This window comes from Phasianus colchicus, chromosome 1 (genome assembly GCF_987193195.1).
Source record: "Phasianus colchicus chromosome 1, bPhaCol1.hap1.1, whole genome shotgun sequence".
In the NCBI taxonomy this organism is placed as follows: domain Eukaryota; kingdom Metazoa; phylum Chordata; class Aves; order Galliformes; family Phasianidae; genus Phasianus; species Phasianus colchicus.
The window spans coordinates 191486320-191509340 of NC_143436.1; the positions used below are offsets into that span (position 1 = coordinate 191486320).

Below are 23021 nucleotides of genomic sequence, written 5' to 3' on the forward strand. Positions count from 1 at the left end.
ATAAAATCTAACAGTTTCTCCATATTGCATTGTGGTAATCCCACTTTTTCATACTGTCAACTATTGCAAAATGCAGTGCATGCAACTAATTAGGTGAAGAGTGTTTTTGTCAGGTTAAGTAGAGCACCTACACCTGCAGTTATTATACTTTTGGAAAGCTCGTCCTGATTATTCAAAGATGACAAGAGAAATCAAGACAGTGTTATAACAAGTTCTGTGTGATTCCTCTCAAGTGCATTTAGTAACTGGTCCAAATGGCCAGGAAAAAGAGCTTTAAATAAACAAATAATGCTATGCACAACAACAGTACCTCTTATCCAAGGATTTCACTGCATTTGATAAATATTAATTAACTCCCATACTGCTGTTTTGAAGTAGGAAAGGGATATATTTAAGTATCTTCATTTGCTGCTGGAATGCATTCCCTCTTTTGGTTTTTGAGTGGAATGCAGCAGCTGTTTAACAACACACATGAATATTAAACAAGGGTTTTAGAGAAGAAATAAGGAAAAGTTAATCCAAAAGAAACCCAAGAGGGATTTACAAAGGTAGAAAGTGATTACTTAAAGCAACAGCCCCCGAACTTTGTGGATGATTTAGTTCTCCTTCAGCCACCTCTCCTTTAGATTTAAATTTGCTATGGCTTTTAATAAGACAGGAGGATTTTGCAGACAGCTTGTCACCTCTGAGCTGCAAAGAGCAACATGAGAACAAAATCCAGGCCAGAATGGGCAGAATCTTGCTTTTATTCTGACAATACGAGTGAGGGGACTTAAGTGATCACAGCAATATAAGAATTTGGCTTTGTATTGCTGAAAGAGGATATGAATGGGGTAATGGCTTTATGCTAAAAGAGAGTAGTTTTAGATAAGATATAAAGAAGAAATTCTTTACTTGAAGGGTGGTGAGGCTCTGGCACAGCTTGTCCAGAGAAGCTGTGGGTGCTCCATCCTTGGAGGTGCTCAAGGCCAGGTGGGATGTGGCCCTAAGCAGCCTGATCTGGTGGGAAGCAACGAGCCCACAGCAGGGGGTTGGAAGTGGATGGGCTGTAAAGTCCCTTCTAACCCAAACCAGTCTGTGATTGTGTGATTCTACAAACGTCTTGTTGAAGTCCAGAGGATTCAATAAACAAGCTCTTCCTTCCTTTCAGACAAACATTGTCAAACTGTTGATACCTTATTCTCAACACATCTCACACAGTATAGGGTACTGCACTCAGGAGCAGTGGTCACCATCTAGCTCAGGGTTTCTGTCCCATTTCTCTTGGTGGTTATATCAAAGGTGGATAGCCATACGTGTGACTCAAAACCACCCAAAAACCAAACCAAAACAAGATAAGCATAATTTTAGTAGCTAAGTTTACCTTCAAATTTTTTCACTCTTTCAATGCTCTTTTTTGGAATAGATAAGGAAATGTAATAGGTATTTTTGCCAGATATCTCCAGAGAATCATTCTAGTATGTCCTTTATGCACTTTGTCTACTTCACATACAATTTCTATAAGATCTTACGAAACTATATTTGAGGAATTTACCAGCTGGTCTATTCTGACAGGCCATCCAGATTATTTGCTTAGTTTTACACCAAATCTACATCAGTGCTTCCAATTTCAGTATCAGGATTATATTAACAGCTTAACTTGTGCTTAGTTATTAATCAGAAACAATTCTGGCTGGCAAACCAAACATTCATCTTAATTGAAAATATTGTGCCTTTATTTTTCCATCAAATTAATAAATTAGGTCACCAGATGGTCATTGGTTTGAACTTCCTAGGCCTAATGTTCCTTGTCTGCTTTACCATGAAGCTAAAAGTCTTTAACTTAGCCAGCATATCATATGAATCCTTTGCCCAGCACTGGCAGTCTCCTGTGATCAAAATGCCTCCAAAAAAACTAAACTACACAAACACAGAATCTTTTTCTGAAGCAAGCCTCCCATACTCACAGCCTTTGATGGCAGAACTGGGACCACATTATTAGATATGTGCAATAGAGTAAAGGGGTTTTCCACTTTACATTAATGAATGGCCCAAGAAGAAGCTTAGGGAGTGAGGGATGGATGACTTGGTAATGAGATGTATTGAGAACTGGCTGACTGGCAGAGCTCAGAGGGTTGTGATCAGCAGCACAGAGCCTAGTTGGAGTCCTGTAACTAGCTGTGTTCCCCACTGATCAGTACTACGTCCACTCTTGTTCAACATCTTCATCAATTACCTGGATGAAGGGGTAGAGTCCACCCACAGTAAGTTTGCTAATGACACAAAGCTGGGAGGAGAAGCTGACATACCAGAGGGCTGTGCTGCCATCCAACAAGAACTGGACAGACTGGAGAGGTGGGAGGGGAGGAACGTGATGAGGTTCAACAAGGGCAAGTGCAAAATCCTAAACCTGGGGAGTAATAACCACATGCATCAGTACAGGTTAGGGGCTAAGCTGCTGGAGAGGAGCTCTTCAGAGAAGGATCTGGGTGTTCTGCTGTACAACAGATTTGCCATGAGCCAGCAGTGTGTCCTTGTGGTCAAGAAGGTCAATGGTACCCTGGAATGTGTGAAAGACTGTGGCCAACAGGTTGAGGGAGGTGATCCTTCCCCTCTGTTCTGGTGAGGCCACATCTGGAGTATTGTGTCTAGATCTGGGCTCCCCTGTCCAAGAAAAACGGGGAACTGCTGGAAAGAGTCCAGCTGAGGGCCACAAAGATTATCATAGAATCATAGAATTTCTCAGGTTGGAAAAGATCTTAAAGACCATCAAGTCCAACCACAACCTAACCGTACTACCCTAACTCTAACAACCCTCCACTGGATCATGTCTCTGTGGTCCACATCCAAACAGTTTTTGAATACATCCAGGGATGGTGACTCAACCACCTCCCTGTGGAGCTTATTCCAGTGCTTAACAACCTTTTCTGTAAAGAACTTTTTCCTGATATCCAACCTAAAGTTACCCTGCTGCAACTTGAGGCCATTTCCCCTCGTCCTGTCACCTGTCACCAGTGAGAAGAGACCAACCCCGCTCTCACTGTAAGCACCTTTCAGATATTGGAAGAGAGCAATAAGGTCTCTCCTCAGCCTCCTTTTCCCCAGGCTAAACAGCCCCAGCTCCTTCAGACTCTCCTCATATGGCACATTCTCCAAGCCCTTCACAAGTCTTGTTGCCCTTCTTTGGACCTGCTCCAGCACCTCCATGTCATTTCTGTACTGAGGTGCCCGAAAAGCTGAGAGACTGGGGACTGTTCAGCCTGGAAAAGAGAAGACTGAGGAAGATCTTATCAACACTTACAAATATCTAAAGGTTGGGTGTCAAGAGGATGGGACCAGGCTCTTTTGGTGGTGCCCTGTGACAGAACAAGGGGTAATGGGCACAAAATGGAACACAGGAAGTTCTATACAAACATGAGGACCCTTTACCGTGAGGGTGACAGACTGCCCAGAGGGGGGCCTTCTCTGGAGATATTCAAAACCCTCCCGGACACTTTCTGGTGTAACTTACTGTAGGAAACCTGCTTTAGCAGGAGGTTGAGCTCAGTGATTCCCAGAGGTACCTTCCAACCCCTACAATACTGTAATTATGTGATTTACAGCACCTGATACAACAGTCTGCAGTACAGATCTTAAATGGATTTCTTTGTTTCTCCATTAGCAAATTCTCCATGCTAATTTCCTGGAATATTTACGTTTGCCTAAAACTAAGCAAATTTTCTAATTCAGTAGTAAAGGCCTGCTTGTCTTTATCAGTATTTGCTTTCCTATGCATTTTCTATCGCCTTGGAATTAGAAAGATCAGCATTATGAGGCTGATTCTACTTGGATAGCTACTGAACTAACACAAAGAGATGTTGCTAAAAGATGTTACTCTCCTCTGTGTGTTCTAGTTGAAACTTTTTTGAGCAATTCCAGAAAGTCAGAAGAGCGTTATAAAAAATCTTCAGTTGTAGTTCATGTCACTGGGAACTCATGAAAATATTCATGGGATAAACACTATTGAAAAGCGTACGTGTAAGACTCCTTACACCTTTCAACTATGTTTTCTCTGATCTCACAGGAGGCCTGGTGATACTCAAAAGTCATTACAGCTTTTGTTAAGTAATCTATAACATTTTGAAAGGAAAAAAACAATGCTTTCTGTGGACAAAATAATGCCAACAGATAAGTACATTTGAAATCAGTGTTACCACAAGATGTCACTCTAAACTTCAGAGAAAGGTTTTGACTACTTTCTAAAGAGAGAAAATTTGCTTTTTTCCAAGCGTGTTCATTTCTTTCAAAATTGTGCTTACAAAATTTAAAGCAAAATTTGCTTACAAGGAAAAAAAGACATAAGAATCACAGTCTACCATACCAAAACTCATTAGAAAATAAATCCTCTGAGGGCAGGTTGGGTGTTAATCAATGAGGAGAATAAAAATAAAAACAGAGCAGTCTTGTGTTTTAGATAGAGGTTAAAGAAGAGTGAGTATGAAGTTGCAGTTTTAGCAGTTCAACACCAGAGAGTAAAAATAACTCTATATAGCAGTTCTGTGTTATTGATAAACCCATGATGGAATCTGTGAAGTATTTACAATCTTAAAGTCTAGGAAATCAGAACATAGAGTTAGCTTCAAAACACTGATATGGTTGTGGAGGTAAGTCTCCAAAGTAAGAAAGTGTCACAAATAAAATTTAAGTATATGATCTCATCCTGTTTTTCTCTTTGTTCTCAAACCATAATATAAATTGAGTTTACCCATTCAATATACCAAATAGCCTCGTCTTGGGGATTCTGTCTGCTCATCCTTAGCACCATTTGTCACAGGGGCTGAAAGGCTGAGAAGGATAAGAAGATTTTTTGAAGGTTCTTTTGCTTAAGAGCATTAAATGCTACCCTGGAGAATTAGATTCTACCTCTGACTGTTGCAGAGAGTCTCAGTGATGATGGGGAAGTCACACATTGTATTTTTTTTTTTCCATAACAATCACCCATCGTATGATCTTCCTGTTTAAAGTGCCCAAACTGAGACATCAGAACAGTATTGCTGGAATAATGATACTCCTTGCAGGTGGAGCTGGGGCCAGACATATGAAGCACTGTATAAACATACTGAACATCTCCAATCAGGCTTCTAAAATAAGTAGATGTTTTTCTTTCTTTTTCTCAGGGCTTCAGCACCATCTGTACAGGACAGTGAATAATGATGTGAAAGCAATGAATTAAATGCTGGCTCAAAAGCTGAGCACTACCTTGTCTGTGCACTAAACAAAGCTGAATTTTTGAAGGAAAAAAATAAGAGTGGGAAAAAAAAATTAAGTATCACACTGTATACAGAGAAACTGAACCAGGGTAACAGATGCTACCTTTTATAGAATGATTAAGCTTGGAAAAGACCTCTAAGATCATCTAATCCAACCATCTACATCCCACCAGTAGGTATGAAGAACACACTTTGCAGTATTTCTTGTCAAAACATATTTTAATATTCCCCAAATCCCCAAATATCCCCCAAATCCCCAAAGTATGGAATCATACCTGAGCAAACTAGAGTAGAAGTTTCAGAGAGATATGATATCCACAGGTATCAGTTACTACATATGTATGTAGTATGTGTGTATATATTTGTATATATATATATATACCTTACATGTATATATCTTTATGTATGTATATATAAGAATATATGTATGTAAACATATACTAATTTAATGCATCTTAGTGCTCAGTGCCTCATCTCAACTGCACTTAAACACCTTAATTCAAAAAAAAAAAAAAAGGTGACCTCATTGCAGCCTTTCAGTACCTAAAGGGAGCCTACAAACAGGAGGGGAATCAACTCTTTGAAAGGGTGAGGACAAGGGGAAATGGTTTTAAGTTGAGGGAAGGGAGATTTAGGTTGGACATCACGGGGAAATTCTTTACGGAGAGAGTGGTGAGGTACTGGAACAGGCTGCACAGAGAGGCTGTGGATGCCCCGTCCCTGGAGGTGTTCAAGGCCAGATTGGATGGGGCCCTGGGCAGCCTGGTCTAGCATTAGGTGGAATGGTTGGTGGCCCTGCATGTGGCAGGGGGGTTGGAGATTCATGATCCTTGAGGTCCCTTCCAACCCTGGCCATTCTGGGATTCTGTGATTCTGTAATTCACTTAAATCAGAGCTTTTCATTGACTTCCATGAACTGGAAGCTCCTCACAAACAAGGTTAAGAAAACCAGAGTCTTGGAATTCCATAAGTCACAGCAGTGGCACTGGGCAACAAACTCGGCTTGCTTAACACAACTTTAATGACTATGTGAGGTACACCACTCTCCAAGGCTAAAATGTCTCTATGATTCTAAAATTACCTTGTAGCTTCTTAAAAAGTTGTATATAATAAAAACTAATAAAAATGACACCACAGCCTAGCCTAAAATTATTCCAGAGACCAAAACATTAGAGAGGAGCTCTACTGACAAAAGTAAACACCAGGATTACAGATGGAACAGCCTGCTCCAGATTATTTCCTTCCATTTTATTAGTAGATGAATGAACTACATTAGTCAGATAAAAATCCACTCTTTATTTAACGCAAGAAAAAAATCATCTCTCTCATTATCCCTTCATATTCTTTCAGCTTGACAGAAAGAATAATTTACTCATAATAAAACCAGATTACCTAAATGCATCTCTTAATAATTTGTCTCTCGTTCACGTCACAGACCAATAGTAAAGGGCAATTCCTACTTAATGCAAAGAAAAAGACAAGCTCCACACTGGGACAGCAGCCATGCAGCAACAGCTGCTGCAGCTGCATTTTATTAATTCTAAGTACACATGCAATCCATATAGCCAGGACATATTTAAAAATAGAAAAAAATAATAATAAAAAAAAGCAGTACAAGAACAAAACCAGCTTTTATTTCTTGCTGGATATTGAAAACTAACAAGCTCAGTAATTACCACATTGCTCATATTAAAGACTCATCTTACAAATGGTTTTGCATTTCAAATGAGAGAAGTCCACAAAGCTCCTGAATTCCTTGGCTGAGATGTAAATGCTATCATTCCTTGGTTAAAAGGCAGCAAAACATGAGCAGAGGGTTGCATTAGGATTACAAGTGATTATGTATTACCTAGGTTGTATCTGTGCTGTAATCAGTTTCTTTCTTGTACACAGATAGGCTGAGAGTCAAAATACAGACCTGGGCTGGGATGCTGAAATTTTTTGGAGTACATCAGCATTTAAATCCAAAGTTTTCATTCAGTTCTTTAAAGAAAAAGTCAGCAGCAAGGATGAGATTCCAGTCAAGATTCCCACAAGAGGTATCAGAACTTCACTTTTGGGTTCAGGTCTTGCCTAGTAATTCACAATCTTTTAATACTTAGTCTGTCAAGCAAAAAAATCAATTTCAGGTATCCATACAGGATTCTAACATCTTCCCAAATGCATATTCACACACAATTACTTCAATATTATGGACTTGTTGTTGGGGAAGATTCTCTCTGGGTTATTCTATCTCTATGTTGGCTAGCAAGAACAGCAAGCACCATGCCTTGGCTCTGGTTGCTCCTAATCTCTATCAGTAACACCCTGCAAGTCCCACAGGAAAAAACAAAAATAATAATAATAATAATAAAAAAAACAAATACATAAACATTTATAGAATCATAGAACAACTCAGGTCAGAAGGGACTTTGAAAAATAAACAGGCTCAATCTTTGTGGGAAAGGAAGCCGAGGAGAAACCATGCAGCATCCTCCTCAAGTATCTGCTCCTTCTTCACAACTTGTAAAGCCTCAGGTGTGATTTTAGGGAAAATTTCTTCTCAGAAAGAGTGGAAAGTTATCAGCACAGGCTGGCCATGGAGGTGATGGAGTCACCAACCCTGGAGGTGTTCAGGCAAAGGGTAGATGTTGCACTGAGTGACGTGGTCTAGAACTGTCATAGGCATGGGTTAATGGCTGGACTAGACAATCTTATTGGTCTTTCCAACGTTAATGATTCTATGAACAACATTTCAGACCTCAAGTAAAACTCTGATCTCTGCATATCTTCGGTCTGATTTCCCCGTAGCAATGTGATGCCTGTCTGCCAGTTCTCACCTGCTGACTTCAAAGCTCTTCTCAACGCCACTGCCATTTGGTGAAAGTGGAGCCTCAACTCCACAAAAGACTCAGCAAGGGGGGGGGGGAGAACCAGGAGAGAAATGAAGGTACTTCAGGGGAAATTTCACTGCTATGGGAATGAGAAATAGCATTGGGACAGAACGCATAGGAAACTGGGTACATTCAATCTGCCATTTTTTGGAATAAATAATTCACGCGTGTTACCAGATTTTTGCCAGAGAACCACAAGAGTTGGTCCCATCAGCTGGCTGAGGTCCAACCCCTTTTCATAAGAAAAAGACCACAAGGCTTCAAATCAACCTGAAGATCTAGTGCTGCTACCTTTAGCTCTTCAGAGAGAGAGAGAGAGAAGAAATTTGCTTACTAAGAGAACTGGATTTCAAGAATAAAAGCAGCTGCAGCTGTCTTCAGGCAAAACAAAAGCTGCTCTTGAATTTAAATTTCTGTTCTGTTCTAATTCATGCTGCAACAAAGAAAGACGCCAGTTTGGGAAAAGTAGGACTCTGTGAGGAGTAATAACAGGCTTCCCCATTGTCAAAGATGTCATTTGAGTGCTTCTGAAATGTGACAGAGTGAAGGGTTTGTGCATGTATTTTGTGTTCCTCAACATTTGTAATAGTCTGAGGGAGTTACATTATTTTTAGATACAGCTACAGAAGAATCTTTATTTCTCAATCAGGAAAGGTCTGAATATAAATCTCTGGAGGAATCGCTCTAAAACATGATCCAAGGCAGGCAAAGTCAGTGGGAGTTTTTCTATTGCCTTAGTGAATGCTGGATTCAGGCCCTTGGAAAGAAAATTGCCTGATGTCCCTGGGCCAGATGCAGGTTTGGCTGGGCTGGATTAGCTCCTCAGCAATTGTGTCATTACATGAGGTGAAATGACTTGATATGACCCCAAACCAGCTCACTGGGATTAAGTCTCAAGAACAATGACATATGGGATCAGTGACCTTACATTCAAGAGCAGTGTAAGTATCTAAATATGCTGAACACGTAAGCAGGGTAAAAACATCTACTGAGAGCAAGCCTGGCAGGTAGGACCAGATACTCTCCCAGTATAAAAGTTCATGTAACACCTTTGATGTCCTTAAAACACCAACACAGCAGTTAAGTGCTGAGACATGGTTCTTTCTGCAGATTGAGAAAGACTGCTAGAGTTTTTACATTAAGCATGAAAAGAGTTATCCCAGTCAATAGAATGGGTTGTCTTAATGGGCACTTAATGGGTAACCTACAGAGAAGACAGCTGCAGTAAATGTCCTGAGTTTCAGCCACAGCACACAGCTTCTTCAATACTGAAGTCAATCAAATTAAAGCAAAGCCATTGGAAACCACGCTGTCATCTTCACACTCATTGTCCTAATGTTTGTCTTCATCAGTGGCTATTGTCATTTTTAATTGATATGTATCTTACTAGTTTAAAACATCCTGAAATAATTAAAACAAACTGGCACTTGCTCAGGGTCTCTTAAAGTAATAAATGGCTATATTTTACGTCCCCTTATATATATCCTGTTTGTCCTGCATCACTCTCTAGTAATGCAGAGGATCACAAGATGCAGATTCATGGAAGTCTGGATACCAATGACTGCCACTAAACATATACAGAAAATGTCTCTTTTAACATAGATCATTATAACAAGGCTTATTTAAAGGTGAGCTGCATGGGTAAAGAGTCTAAAAAAACCTGCTTACTAAAACTATGAAATTATATCCTAAGTCTCTAAATACAGGCTGTGTCACAGATGATCAGAGAATTATGTAATCCTTTCAGTAGTATTTAGTACAGCAACTTCTAACACAGGCAGTTTTATAACATTCATATTAATTTGCAGGAATGGCACAATAAGAAAAAAAAAAAAAGGATGATGTAGATTGCATTTGAAAATTTGCCAATTTAAAATTCTGGCAAAGTTATGCAAGCATGAGAGAAAAAAACAACAAACTAAGACTTGGTTTAAAAGTCCTCAGGAAATACGTCATCCTCTACAGATGGGTTTATCCGAATTTTAGAAAAACCTATCGAGATTAGTTTGTACCTAATACTGCCTAAGATGATTACAGCTATTTGTGGCACTTTAATTCCTGCTAGAAACAAAATGATGTTTTATAGAGATGTATCCAGAAAACAAAACAAAATAAAACAAAAAAAACAACACAACAAAACAAGCCCCCAAAAACCCAACTCTGACATAACCCTCTTTCATCCATTCCCATTTCACAGAACAGCCTTCTAAGCTGTCAAAGGATGCACTTTTCTTAATGAAATGAAGACTAGGCATATATATAGCAGAGGATTTTAGAAATGCATTATACTAAACCATGTTTTCTTCATAAAGAACAGAACTGGGAAAAAAAAAAATGTTTTGTAGTTTTGACACAGATGTTTGTTATTATTCTCTTCCCTGGTTTTCCTCTCCCTTATCTCTAATGGGGCTTCAAGATGCCCCATTAAGAGACAATCCTAACAAATGAAACATTTGGATTTCTGTGGGTTTCATTTCCTCTTCCTTAGAGGGTTCTGAAAAAATAAATGTTCCCATCACAGCAAAACATGCTACAATTTGAGAGGATCCCATGAATTTGACGCTATATAGCTAAAAAGCCAAAATCCTTAAGAGCTCAGAGTAGCCACAGTACTTTTGCCATGCATAGAAGGATTAGTACAGTCTTTTTGGTGACAACAATTTGGATTGACTGGATTTTCAAAGAATTGTATTGGAGCCACTTGAGTAGAACAGGGCTCTGGAAACTGCAGCTCCACGTCGCTTTGAAAATGTGCCTCTTGGCAACTAATTCAGCTGTAACTCAACACAGCGATGTTAACAAGAAGTCCAGCAACAAGAACAGCCTTAAGGGAGAAGGAGATGCTTTGAACCCGAATTAAAATGCAAAAGGACAATCCATCAATAATCCTTTTGTAAAACACTTACGGACATTTGACTTCCATCTTTGCTGTCACTTCTTTCATGTGTCGAATGTGTTCAGAAAAAACATTGAGTCCTTACTTTTTTCATGTTACTCATAAAGCCAGTAATTGGTATTTCTTAAATGCATGGAAGACTTAAAAAAAAAAAAAATCATAGGCACAATGAGAGCCCGATTTCAAACATGGCTGGTAGAATCAAATCACATGGGCATAAATCTCAGAACAAAAGGAAGCAAACAACACATCCACGTAGGTGCTCAGATTTGAAAAATACTTCTAGCTCTATTTATTCCTCGTTATTGGCTCTTGTAATAGTCAAGATATCCTAGAGATTTTTAAAGAATTTTGGAAACTAACCAGAGTTGAACACAGGTATAAAGGGCAGGGATGGTTACAATAGCTGAATTTGTTTGTAAAGGAGTCAAATTTTACTGAAGTTGCAAGACCTACAATAATTGAATTTGGAACTTGAAATAATACTGACTTTATGGCTGGTAGGATTGGGTGTTATGCATCCAAGTTAACATTTCTGTAAAAAAATAATGTGGAGTTTTTTGGTAACAATTACAGCCTAAATAATCAAAATGAATTCTCAATAAAATCAGACATTTGACCATTATATAGATGAGATCAAATTTTGGAAAGTGCTGAAAAATCAAATTCTGAAAATTATATCTAATTATGATTAGAAACTCAAAAATGGACGCTGTCAAGACATTCTGTAAATATAAAAGCAAACTTTAGTCATAGAGAAATTAAAATGAGACCAAGAGCTTTGCTTTCAGTATATCTTTGTATTGTCTGATTCAGAGATGAATGGAAGAAACTATGACAGAAAGCTAAAATAGATGTATTGGAAATGTTGTGGGGCTTTTTAAAGAAAGATCATGCAACAACATCATTACTGATTGTGTAATTATATTCATCGTCCACACCTAGAATATAGAGAGGTCACTCTTTCATGTTATTCCAGAATCTAAACAAACCAAATAGCAAACCAAATGTAATCATGAGAAACGTTGAATACATTTTGCAATTCTCAAATCTCTTTTATACAAAGAAGAATTTGAGGACAAGGAAAAGACATCCAAAGGCCTACAATTAAAATTATGTCTCACTTCCATACCACTGTATTCCTCAATCAGTTATAATGGCAATAAAAATATTTTCTTTGGTCTTTATATTCAACCCAAAACCCTTTATATTCTTCCCAAAGTTCCTTCATCTTCACAAACGTAGCATGATATTGATGTGCTTTTACTTTTATGATGTATAAACAATTTTTTCCCTAACTGCTACACTTTGTAGCTCTGCAACATGCACAGGTGGCACTCTGGATACAAACAACCAAAACTTGTATGTGGTTCAACAGCTGTCATTTGTGTTTAGAAATGCTCCCTTTTACTAAATCTGCACAAAAATTAAACATTTTTGTGAAGAAATGAAAAACTGAGGAGACAATGCAATGTGAGTAACAGTGAAGAGAGAGGCAGAGCAAAGATGACACAGCTATTGTCACCACATGCCAGGACTGGCAGCACATGCACTCATGGAGAACGGACGATAGGGGTAAGTTTATGAACATGAAAGCATTATTTTATATATTGTAACTGAAGGAAGTTATTTTACATAAATCTCCAACACACCACGTGCTCCATTTGGACATAAGTTGTCATTTACAAGGTGAAAGAGGGACTCTTAAGTTCTTTACTGTGAGAGTGGTGAGGTGCTGGAACAGCTGCCCAGAGAGGTTGTGGATGCCCCGTCCCTGGAGGTGTTCAAGGCCAGATTGGATGGGGCCATGGGCAGCCTGGTCGAGTATTAAATGAGGAGGTTGGTGGCCCTGCATGTGGCAGGGGGTTGGAGATTCATGATCCTTGAGGTCCCTTCCAACCCAGGCCATTCTGTGATACTGTGATTCTCAAGTAAACAGAACAAAACTAAGTGATACACCAACTTGTCTATATGAACATTGTCATGGATGGGAACATTCAGTCAAAGCTTCACGGTGTCCTTGAGCAATTTTCTTCACTAATTTCTGAGCTTCTCTGGCTGTCGCTTCTCATAAAAATATAATGCAAAAGGCACAAAGATTTTAGATGACATTTTGCACCAGCAAAAGCTATGGAACTGTATTCATTTATATGTGTGGAGATGCAGCTACACATTCAAGTTAGCATGAACAATTCCGTCACACTCTTGTTCAACAATTTCCATTAAACAAAGGGAAGTGGCAATGTTTAGGAATAACCATTCAGTGCCCTATCTTGGCACTCAATTTTTTGTTGCACTTTCCTTTAATAAGGTGATACCTTTGAAATATCAGGACAGTGGGTTTCCTCACAGAGCACCTGGAAGGATCATCTCATCTCAACGTTGCCTTATAAACACAAATTAAATAATGCACGACAAGAGGGAAGTTACTATGTCTAACCTAGGTCTGGCCTTCAAGAGCACATATGTAGCATTAAATATTAGTACCTACCTAGAAGTGCCTGAAACAAGCTGCTCTTAAAGATGCCCATCACCTTCCTGATGGCTTTTTTCAGTTGTTGCTCTTCCGGCTTCCTCAGTTTTTTACAGTATTCTTCCAGCAGCACTAGAGCTCGGTCAGTGTCTAAAAATGAGCAAGCACAAAGACAGTTTTTATTCACTCAGGGAAGTATCTAAATGCCCAGATAGTGACACCATTTCTAAAGGCATTGTTCACACACGTAAGGAATACTGACATCAAATAGTTTTGCATAAGGTACATGCAATAAGCATTATAACATAAGCAAAATGGAAAGAATAACACAACACTAAAACAGGAAGATTACTGCATATCTTTTAAATAACATCTACAAGTGTTTAACTTTCATTTATCTAAAACCAGCTGGAAGTTAGGGGTTTTGAACCAAATTGCAAGTTGCAGAAGCTACATAATTATAGGCAATAACCATTATGGATATTTGTTCAGGAAAACTGGCCTTAAAACATATTCAGAGAAGACATGAAAATCTTCGCTTGGCATCCGAAGCATTCAGTTTCTTTGTTCTCTGAATAGCAAATGTGTATCTGAAAGGCAGGTGTCCAAGAGGGCTATTTTTGTTCCCTCAATACATATAATTGCTGTCTACCTCTTTGGTTAAAAATGAGACTTTGATAGCAGACTTGCATTCATGTGTTGGCTCCAGCGTAGCAATCCTGCCTTCTGTAGGAGCCCAGGAAAATGGAGCTCTCTTTTTGCTGCTACTGTTTTTGTATAGCCAAGAGCATGAGTGTCACAAAATTGTATGAAATCCAAACATCATCATTTTATATATACAATAAAGTACTGGAAATTACACTTCACCTTTCCCTCACTCATCCTAAACAGAAATGTCCACATACCTGTAAGTGACACTGAGATGTCTGCACACACTTTTGTAATTCTATTGCTATGAAGTATGCAGTAAGATTCCCAAGCACTTAAAGAAATGAAAATGAATGATTATAATGAAACAATTGCCTCAATATAAATTTCTTATCATAAAATTCTACATAAGCTTAATTATTGGATACGTGCAGACTCTTGAGCTAGATTAAACTCAATGAAGTTCTGACAAAATGCTTGGAAAGGCAAAATAGATTGCTTTTATCAATTTTTTTTTTTTTTTCCTAAATATCTGAAAGCAAACTTCTTTTTCCTTACATAAATTTGATCGTCTTTGCCAAGGATCTTGGATGGGATCCTTGTAGTGTGGGCCTTGTGCTGTGATAGTTGAAAGAGTTCACAGTATGGGAAGAGACATAACTTCTATTCTGTGAGCTGATATCATTCTCCAGTTGGAAAAGGGGAAATATTTAATGAATGATTAATGTTTAGGAAAATGTAATTGCTTTTCTCTCACTTCATAGAAATCTGTCTAATCACAAGCACTTTATCAGGGAAAAACACAATGAAGAAAAAGGAATGGGATTGTGTATAAATACATATGCACGCATCCCGTATGTCTGATAAGGGAACATTCAGTGTAGGCACTCCTACACTGCAAGGAGCTCACAGATCTCTGCTGCAATCCCACTTGGAGTGACCACTTCTTCCAAGAGCTGTCACAAGGGAGGAAAGGGTTTGGCAACTGCCTGGTTTTAACCTAAAGCAGTCATTGAGCTTAGGGCCTACAATGTACAGAGAAAAATCAGCTCTTTTAAAGGCCAGTTCAGAATATCTGGGCTTGGATCCCACCATGAATCACCCTCAAAAATTGTTTTTCCTACTGATTACAACACACAAAGGAGATCAATTCTCCCTAGGCTAGAAAAAGCCTTTGTGCATGACTGCTTTCTCCCCAGGGTGCTGCACTACAAACAGACCTTGCCAGGCTGGAGCTTTTGGGGTGGAGGAAGCAACACACAAAACCATTCATAAACAGAGTCACTGCAAGAAGCAGAAAGCAAAACTGCCTTTTAACAATCTGCCAAACCAGACCAACCCACTGGTCAGGCACTATCCAAAACAAAAGCACGGCTCCAAAACAAAGTTCTGGTCCAAGTGATGTGTGGTTGGGATATCCCAGAATTAATTCTACATACAAACTCAGCTACTTTTGCTTCAAAAACCTCAATGACATCATGCTTTTCACTGAACTCAGAACAATGTGCCCTATCCTTGTCTTCTGGACTTCACATTCAACCCAGTGCAACCCAAGTTAATACATGAATGAAGTATAACTTCAGCGTAATGTACAAAGAAGTTTTCCAAGGATACTGGCAACAAGAAATGAAGCCTTACATGGAAGCAGGTATAGAGCAAGGTGTGTTATGCATCAGGAGATGAACTTCTCATCAACAGAAAATTGTTTCTTAAAGCACTGCTCTTAAATTGTAAGCTAATATGAAAGAATGAACGTCACAGTTACAGAAATTAAAAGCAAGAAAAGAAATTCTGGAATTAATTTTCTTTATCATTTACTTTGATGTAGTGATGTAAAAATCAATTCTACCTTAGCTATGCCTCAGCGTCCATATCTGAGATCTGCATGCCACATACAATGCTAATATCTACCTGGAATTAGACATTCCCTTTATCTTCTGGTTTGATTCAGGATCTTTTGCCATGTTCTTGCTATTTACAGCTTGATTTTAGAACCACTGAAAGTCCATACAAGCAAGGAGATACAGAAAAAATTGTTTCAGTTTGTTCAGTGAAAATGTAACAGGTGGGCACTCCACTTTTGGATAAATTAGTGTATAGGGGACTGGAAATCTTAATGGAATTTTGTACACCAATACTGAGTTACGTGCTTGCATGGTGCAGGTGTACATTGCCACTGTGTTTGTGAGGACACTCATACGGCTGCTCAGCAAAAAAAGCACACCAATGCTGTGAAATCAGAATCATTATTATAAAAATACTTTATATTGGTATGACCAACCCCACAGCTGCAGCACCACAAAGGAACAAGCTCTACGGTGTGTTTAGAAATGCCTGGCACAGAATCACAGAGCATCCTCAGTTGGAAGGGACCCACAAGGGCCATTGAGTCTGATTCCAAGCTCAGCACAGGACCACCCAAAATCCAAACCCAATGTCTGACAGCGGTGTCCAGATGCTCCCTGAGCTCTGGCAGCTCGGGGCCGTGCCCACTGCCCTGGGCACTCTGTTCCATGCCCACTGCCCTGTGGGGCAGAACCTTTCCCTGACCCCCACCTGCCCTTCCCCTGATGCAGCTCCCCTGCAATGAACAGGGACACCCACAGCTCCATCAGGTGCTCAGAGCCCCATCCAACCTGACCCTGTGTGACTCTGGGGATGGGGCATCCACCACCTCTCTGGGCAACACGTTCGAGTGCCTCATCACCACCCTTACTGTAGTAGCCCTCTTCCTTATGTCTGATCTGAATCTCCTCTCCTTTAGTTTCAAACCTTTTCCTCTTTTCCTACCACCACACACCCTTTTACAGTCTGTCCCATTCTTTTTTACAGTACCGCTTCAGATACAGAAAGGCTGCTCTCAGGTCACCCAGGCTGAACATCCCCAGCTCTTTTTGAAGCTAATTTTAGGAATAACTATGAATTCCACTACTTAAATTGGAAAATATTTGATTAACATGATTAATTGAAGCTACACGAAAAAGAGAAAACTGATTTCAGAACCAGCTGCTGAGAAGCTCCACTCTCAAAACGCAAACCAGCGTATGCTGAACAATGATGACCTAAAAAAGAGAAGACAGAAGCCCAAAGAAATGTTGTTATGCTCCTATTTTCAATCCCCTGTATGTCCTCCTGGCCACCACAAAACCATAACGACAGCATGCTAGCCAACACCAATCATTATTTCAGAAAAACTGCTGTGCTTTGAATACCCGCAAACCTCCTGAGAGCTGCTGCTGCCTTCTAATTCCTGCTACAAAACAAGACAGTTTAAAAAATTGAGAGAAAATAAGAGCAAATACAATGCCAAACTTAGAAGGAACTGGAAAATTCAGCCTTGTACATGCAAGAGATTGCAGTCAGATGGTAGAAAGCACCCTGCATCACAAGGCAGTGTCAAGAGACCAGTGACACCCAGACAGCACCAGATTTGCTCAGAACCTCAGATAGTTTCTCAATAAATTTTGTATCACATTTGCATTTCTTTGCCCTTACTAGCATCCAATATGGGTTGAACCATAGTATCATAGAATGGCTTGGATTGGAAGGGACCTCAAAGATCATCAAGTTCCAGCCCCCCACCCCTGCCACATGCAGGGCCACCAACCTCCTCATTTAATACTCAACCAGGCTGCCCAGGGCCCCATCCAACCTGGCCTTGAACACCTCCAGGGATGGGGCATCCACAACCTCTCTGTGCAGCTGTTCCAGCACCTCACCACTCTCTCTGTAAAGAACTTCCCCCTGACATCCAACCTAAGTCTTCCCTCCCTCAACCTAAAACCATTTCCCCTTGCCCTGCTATTAACCAGCCTTTCAAAGAGTTGAATTTTGGTCAGCCTTGCATTGAGCCAGTAGTTGGCCTCCTCATGGGTTCCTTTCACCTTGGAATATTCAATGACTTTATGACTCTATGAACTACAAGATTTGGGGGGTACAACAGTGTTGACTTAAAATAATTAAACATTATTATTATTTCCTCAGTGAGAGCTGTTGAAGACAAGTTGAGATCTAACCCTTGCTGAGTTAATAAAATAAAGGTATTTTTTACTTCAATTTTTCATTTTTAATTGTGTCCACTACCTTTCCAAAAAGGGATTTTAATTACTTCTGATTTGCAAAGTCCTTAGCATAGGTGACTTAAAAAAAAAAACAAAAACATGCCAGCATATTTCAAGAGACTCTTTCCAGTCTTTGGAGAATCAGAATTGGGAAAATGTAGGGCAGTAAAGCTGGAAAAGGCATGAAAAATGGGGGAGGAAAAAGGCAGCAGCCAAAATAGAAGTGAGAAATGTAATCAGAGCACTGAGAAAGAGTGCAAGGAAGTATTTGCAGTGAACTTCAATAACATTAAATGAAAAGGGTCTCCAAAACTACTTCTACTTTGGAATCCAAACCTTACTTTAGATGAGCACTGACAGAACAGCCAGAGGTCTGAGCAAACACTGTGCCCTTACCTCTGTCATTTTGAGATCTCAATTTGATCCTGTGCTCTGGAGACTTCAAAATTTTGAAATGAGTTCTCATAGATCAAAGGGAGGGCATGCAATATTTTCTTTTAAGTTCCAGACATCCCTGGATCTGAGCCAAGCCTCAGCCATCAGCCACTCATTTATCTTTCTTCATCTCCACACACAACAGCAAGCACAAAGGAATGAATCCTATTAGAACACCACGCTCTGTACACTGGCCTGGGCTTCAGAACTGCATTTCAAAATTCAAATTGCAGGTTATATTGCTGCAAAAGCCTTGAGAATTAGTCTAGAAATGGCAATAATTATATTAATATACATACATAAATGAGATGCAAAAAAAAATCTATCAGATTGTACAGAGGGACAGCAGACAGGGAATAGATGGCTTTGTACAAACTAGAAATCCCTCAGGAGCTCCAGCCCTTCATAGCTGCAACAGGGCTTTAATAAATCCTCAGGGAAAGACACCATCTGGGTTATACAACCCCAAGGAAACATAAGATATGATGTATCTGAGAAATATACTACCACCAAGTGTGCTGAGCACTCCCAACAAATAAGTAAAGGGGTTAAAAATAACAGCTCTTGGGAGCATGCATGGCAAGTAAACCCATCTACTGTCCTAGAAGAAGGGACAGAAGAAGTAGGGTTGATCACTCAAGTCATTACCAGGCAGGCTTATTGCAGTGGTTTCAGCTTCTAGGAAGCAGAGGAGCAGCCAGGGGCGGCTGCCACAGGGCTATGAAGATTAAATGTGAGTCAGCAGAGGGACTCTCTCTCAAGGAATGAGATGTGAAGTTAACTTTTTGCTCTGAGTCACCCTACTGAGAAACCAATCACTCTCCATTAAATGTATAAAGAAGCGTAACCTTCTGAAATTAACCTTAGCCTTTGTGAATTCTCTGTCTTCCTGCAAAACATAAATTTAGGAGCAGGTTAGTTGTGAAGAGGTATCAATTCAGACCTTGATGCTTTTAGCAGCCAAGAAATGGCTCAGATTTTCAGCAAGAACTGCTGTGCAAGTACAACAGCACATTTTAAAGAACAGAGCAACACTGCAGACACAGCTATGCTAAAACATCCTAACACCGAGTGAGACTGGAATCAAAGGAGGTCAGGAGCTCTGCACCAAGCTGTGTTAACATGCAGTTGTGTTCCTGCAGCTCTCCGTGTTCCAAACAGTCAGAGCAAAAGGCAGCAATCAGATGGCAGAAATTGCACAGCAGCCTCTTCTCCCAGCATACTGATTTGTAAAAATGATGCAAGGAGCAGGGCTAAACGCTCTGCAAGTGAGATTGCTGAGAAGGGCAGGAATTACACTGCGATCTGTCAGTTGGATGCTCTGAGAAATGGAAATTGCAGATACACAGAGCCTGGAGGAGCCCCATTAGGGCTTTTCTATCTACTTCCCTGCTGGGCAGGACCTAACTTCACTGCTGACCTCCTGCAAAGTCCACAGCAGCTAATTTCAGATGCAATTGATACATACATATTGATTTATTTTTATTTTTTGCTATATAGTTTCCATCTTTTTAATTATAATTTAGGACAACTTACTTCTTGTCCTCCAGGTGCCAATGTAGAAAACAAACCATCGCTCCCTTTATAGCCTGTTCTACACAGTGTGACTTGTCACAACCCTCCCCTGCTCAGTCTCCTTTCCAGGCTAACCAGTTCCAGTCCTTGCAAATTTGGTACATGGTTTACATTTCCAAAGACTTTTATTCTCTCTTCTGGAATTAAATTTCTCTTAAAGCACAGTTTCTGAATCCTGACTGAAGATCAAGTAATGCCACAGAACACAGACTGGTGGGTGAAGCTGAACAGGACTGTCAGCTTTATGAAACACAGCACGAACATAAATACAATAAAAGGATGCTCGAGTTCCTTTTGTGTTTTTTTCTTTTTAGCATGTTTGTTAAGAATCAGACTTCATGGGTCTTTAAGAACAAATTCAGTTTTCAATGCTGATTAGCTATAACGAAAGCTTGCTGTCTCAGTATCTTCACACTTGGTTTTACAACACATAACCACCATACATCTGTTCTGTTTAACCACTACCTTCACTGTTTTTTTTCTTTAAGTTTTAAATATAGTCCTTTAAACTTTATAGTCCTTTAAACTTGATTAAATGTACTTACACATAACTATATAAAGATCAGGTAGGGACTGGCTCACCTTAAAACCAGATTTTTCTCCAGCACTTCTGCTGAAGGAAAAGCACCTTGCAACCAGAGCTGCATTCCTAGTGGCCCAAGCCCCATCTGAGCAGATGGAAAAGCTTCCCCTGCAACCCCACAGAAACCCCTCCCTTACTCACCTCTTCCTGTAAAACTACAATCAACCCTCCAAAATGTAATAATTAGTGCATAATCTGTTTTCTGTATCACCATTTTATCTCTATAACAAGAAAGAGTCCACTTGTTCCTCACCATTGGCTTGTTCTGGGACCTGGTGTCTACTAGTCACTTCTTTTTAAGGACTGCAGAAGGGTTCAGCAGCTGATAGGACAGCTGAAGGGTTTAGCTGTTATCAGCTGCTGATTCCATTGAGGCCGTTCCTATTTCCAAGTGAGCTCTTTTTTTTCCTAGCTACATTGAAGGTAATGTGGGGCCTCTGTGGGTGATGTTTTCTCACATTTCTTGCCCTGGCTACACAGATTGTGAGTATCTCAGCTCCTAAAACAAACAGGTTCTAGAGCCCTGAAACTCTTCTAGAATTAGAAAATCCCAGCAAGTGTAATTAGCTTCACATGAGCTTCTTATGTCTGCCTTTCAAGACTCAATGTTCAAATCTAAGTGTAAAAATCAATGATGCAAATATGAAGACAGAATGAAAATGAGGCCACGCACCCCCAAAATGATGTAACACCCAATGAAAACCTCTTATTTATGCAGTAAAATAAAGACAATTTCACTTTCAGTGGCCCAATAAGAAAAAAATTGAAGAGCCTTGCTTGCAGAGCTTACAATGTAGTTGTATGTCATACACAAGACTAGTGGAACATGATGTATAGTTTTAAGAGTGAAAACCAGGAGTTACACCATGCAGCTGCTGTGTACATTTTTGCTTTAAAAGAACATTCAAAATTAACATAAATGTGAGAGCTGGAATGAGGCAGAAAGCGAACAGAAAGGAGTCTGTTCCAGAATAAAGGACTTCCAAACTCATACAACAGAAGTATTGTTTCACATGAAAGAAAACAATGTGGAATTAAGAAAATTCAGATCTAATCCAGTAACACTGATATAAAGTGGAACAGAATGGAATGACATTGTGCTTTTATTTATAACCAAAATACACAGTATGAGTTCACATTTACCCAGAACCTTTGTATCGGAGTAGAGACTCTGAGCTGATGAACAAAACACATCCCCTCTGGGCAACAACAGGAAACTATGTTTAGAATGTTTGGCAATTACATCTGTAAATCTGTTTGGGTTACTTGAGGTGGGATTTTTACTTTTTTTTTTTTAAAGCACAGCTTAGCATGCATCCATCTCCAAGTGCAAAAGTGTAGTGCACAACACCAAGAAGTCAGCTGGAAGGAGGCTGGAATTGCTCCAGTAGGTTGCAGTGATGTTGGTTAGTACTGTTGTCACCCATCAGGTCATAGAATGGTTTGGGTTGGAAGGGACCTCAAGGATCATCAAGCTCCAACCCACCTGCTGCAGGCAGGGCCACCAACCTCCACATTTAATACCAGACCAGGCTGCCCAGAGCCCCATCCAACCTGGCCTTGAACACACCCAGGGACAGAGCATCCACAACCTCTCTGTGCAGTTGCCAGCACCTCACCACTCTCTTGTTAAGAACTTCCCTTCTTCAACTTAAAACCATTTCCCCTTGTCCTGCTGTTATCTACCCTTTCAAAGAGTTGATTCCCCTCCTGTCTGTAGGCTCCCTTTAGGTACTGAAAGGCTGCAATGAGGTCACCCCACAGCCTTCTTTTCTCCAGGCTGAACAAACCCAGCTCCCCCAGCCTGTCTTCATAGGGAAGGTGCTCCAGCCCTCTGATCATCTTTGTGGCTCTCCTCTGGACCCTCTCCAATAGCTTCCAAGGACAAGGCAGCCCTGATTATTTCTGGGATGAATTCCCTTATATCATATTTGGCAACCAGGTACGAATTCAGCTTTTTCCCCCTGTGGTCACTCTCTCCCATCTATCTTTGCCATCTGGAACAAATTCAGAAGGAAAGAAGGGAGGCTGAGAAGGAAAAAAAAAAATGCTTATCATGCAAGACAGCATTGCTTCCACTGAATGCAATATGCATTTAACGGGAACTGAGGAGAGGATGCACAGCTGCCTCTTGTCTCAGTATGGTTGCTTCCAATTCTAGTGACTAACAGTACAATTTATATCACTTTTCCCCACAAAAATAATGAATGCTGTTAATTTATAGCACTCACAGAACACACGTCAGCTCT

The 23021-nt window shown here is 40.0% G+C and overlaps 1 protein-coding gene across 3 annotated transcripts in view; it reads right to left on the reverse strand.

Annotated features, from left to right (window-relative positions):
* Positions 1 to 23021, reverse strand: part of DLG2 (discs large MAGUK scaffold protein 2) — a 1008740-nt gene that overhangs the window by 979813 nt on the left and 5906 nt on the right. For all 3 annotated transcript variants that reach the window (XM_090134092.1, XM_090134093.1, XM_090134091.1), the window contains one exon: positions 13489 to 13620. In XM_090134092.1, coding sequence (XP_089990218.1) covers positions 13489 to 13620 — 132 coding nt within the window. The remainder of the gene's footprint in view (positions 1 to 13488; positions 13621 to 23021) is intronic.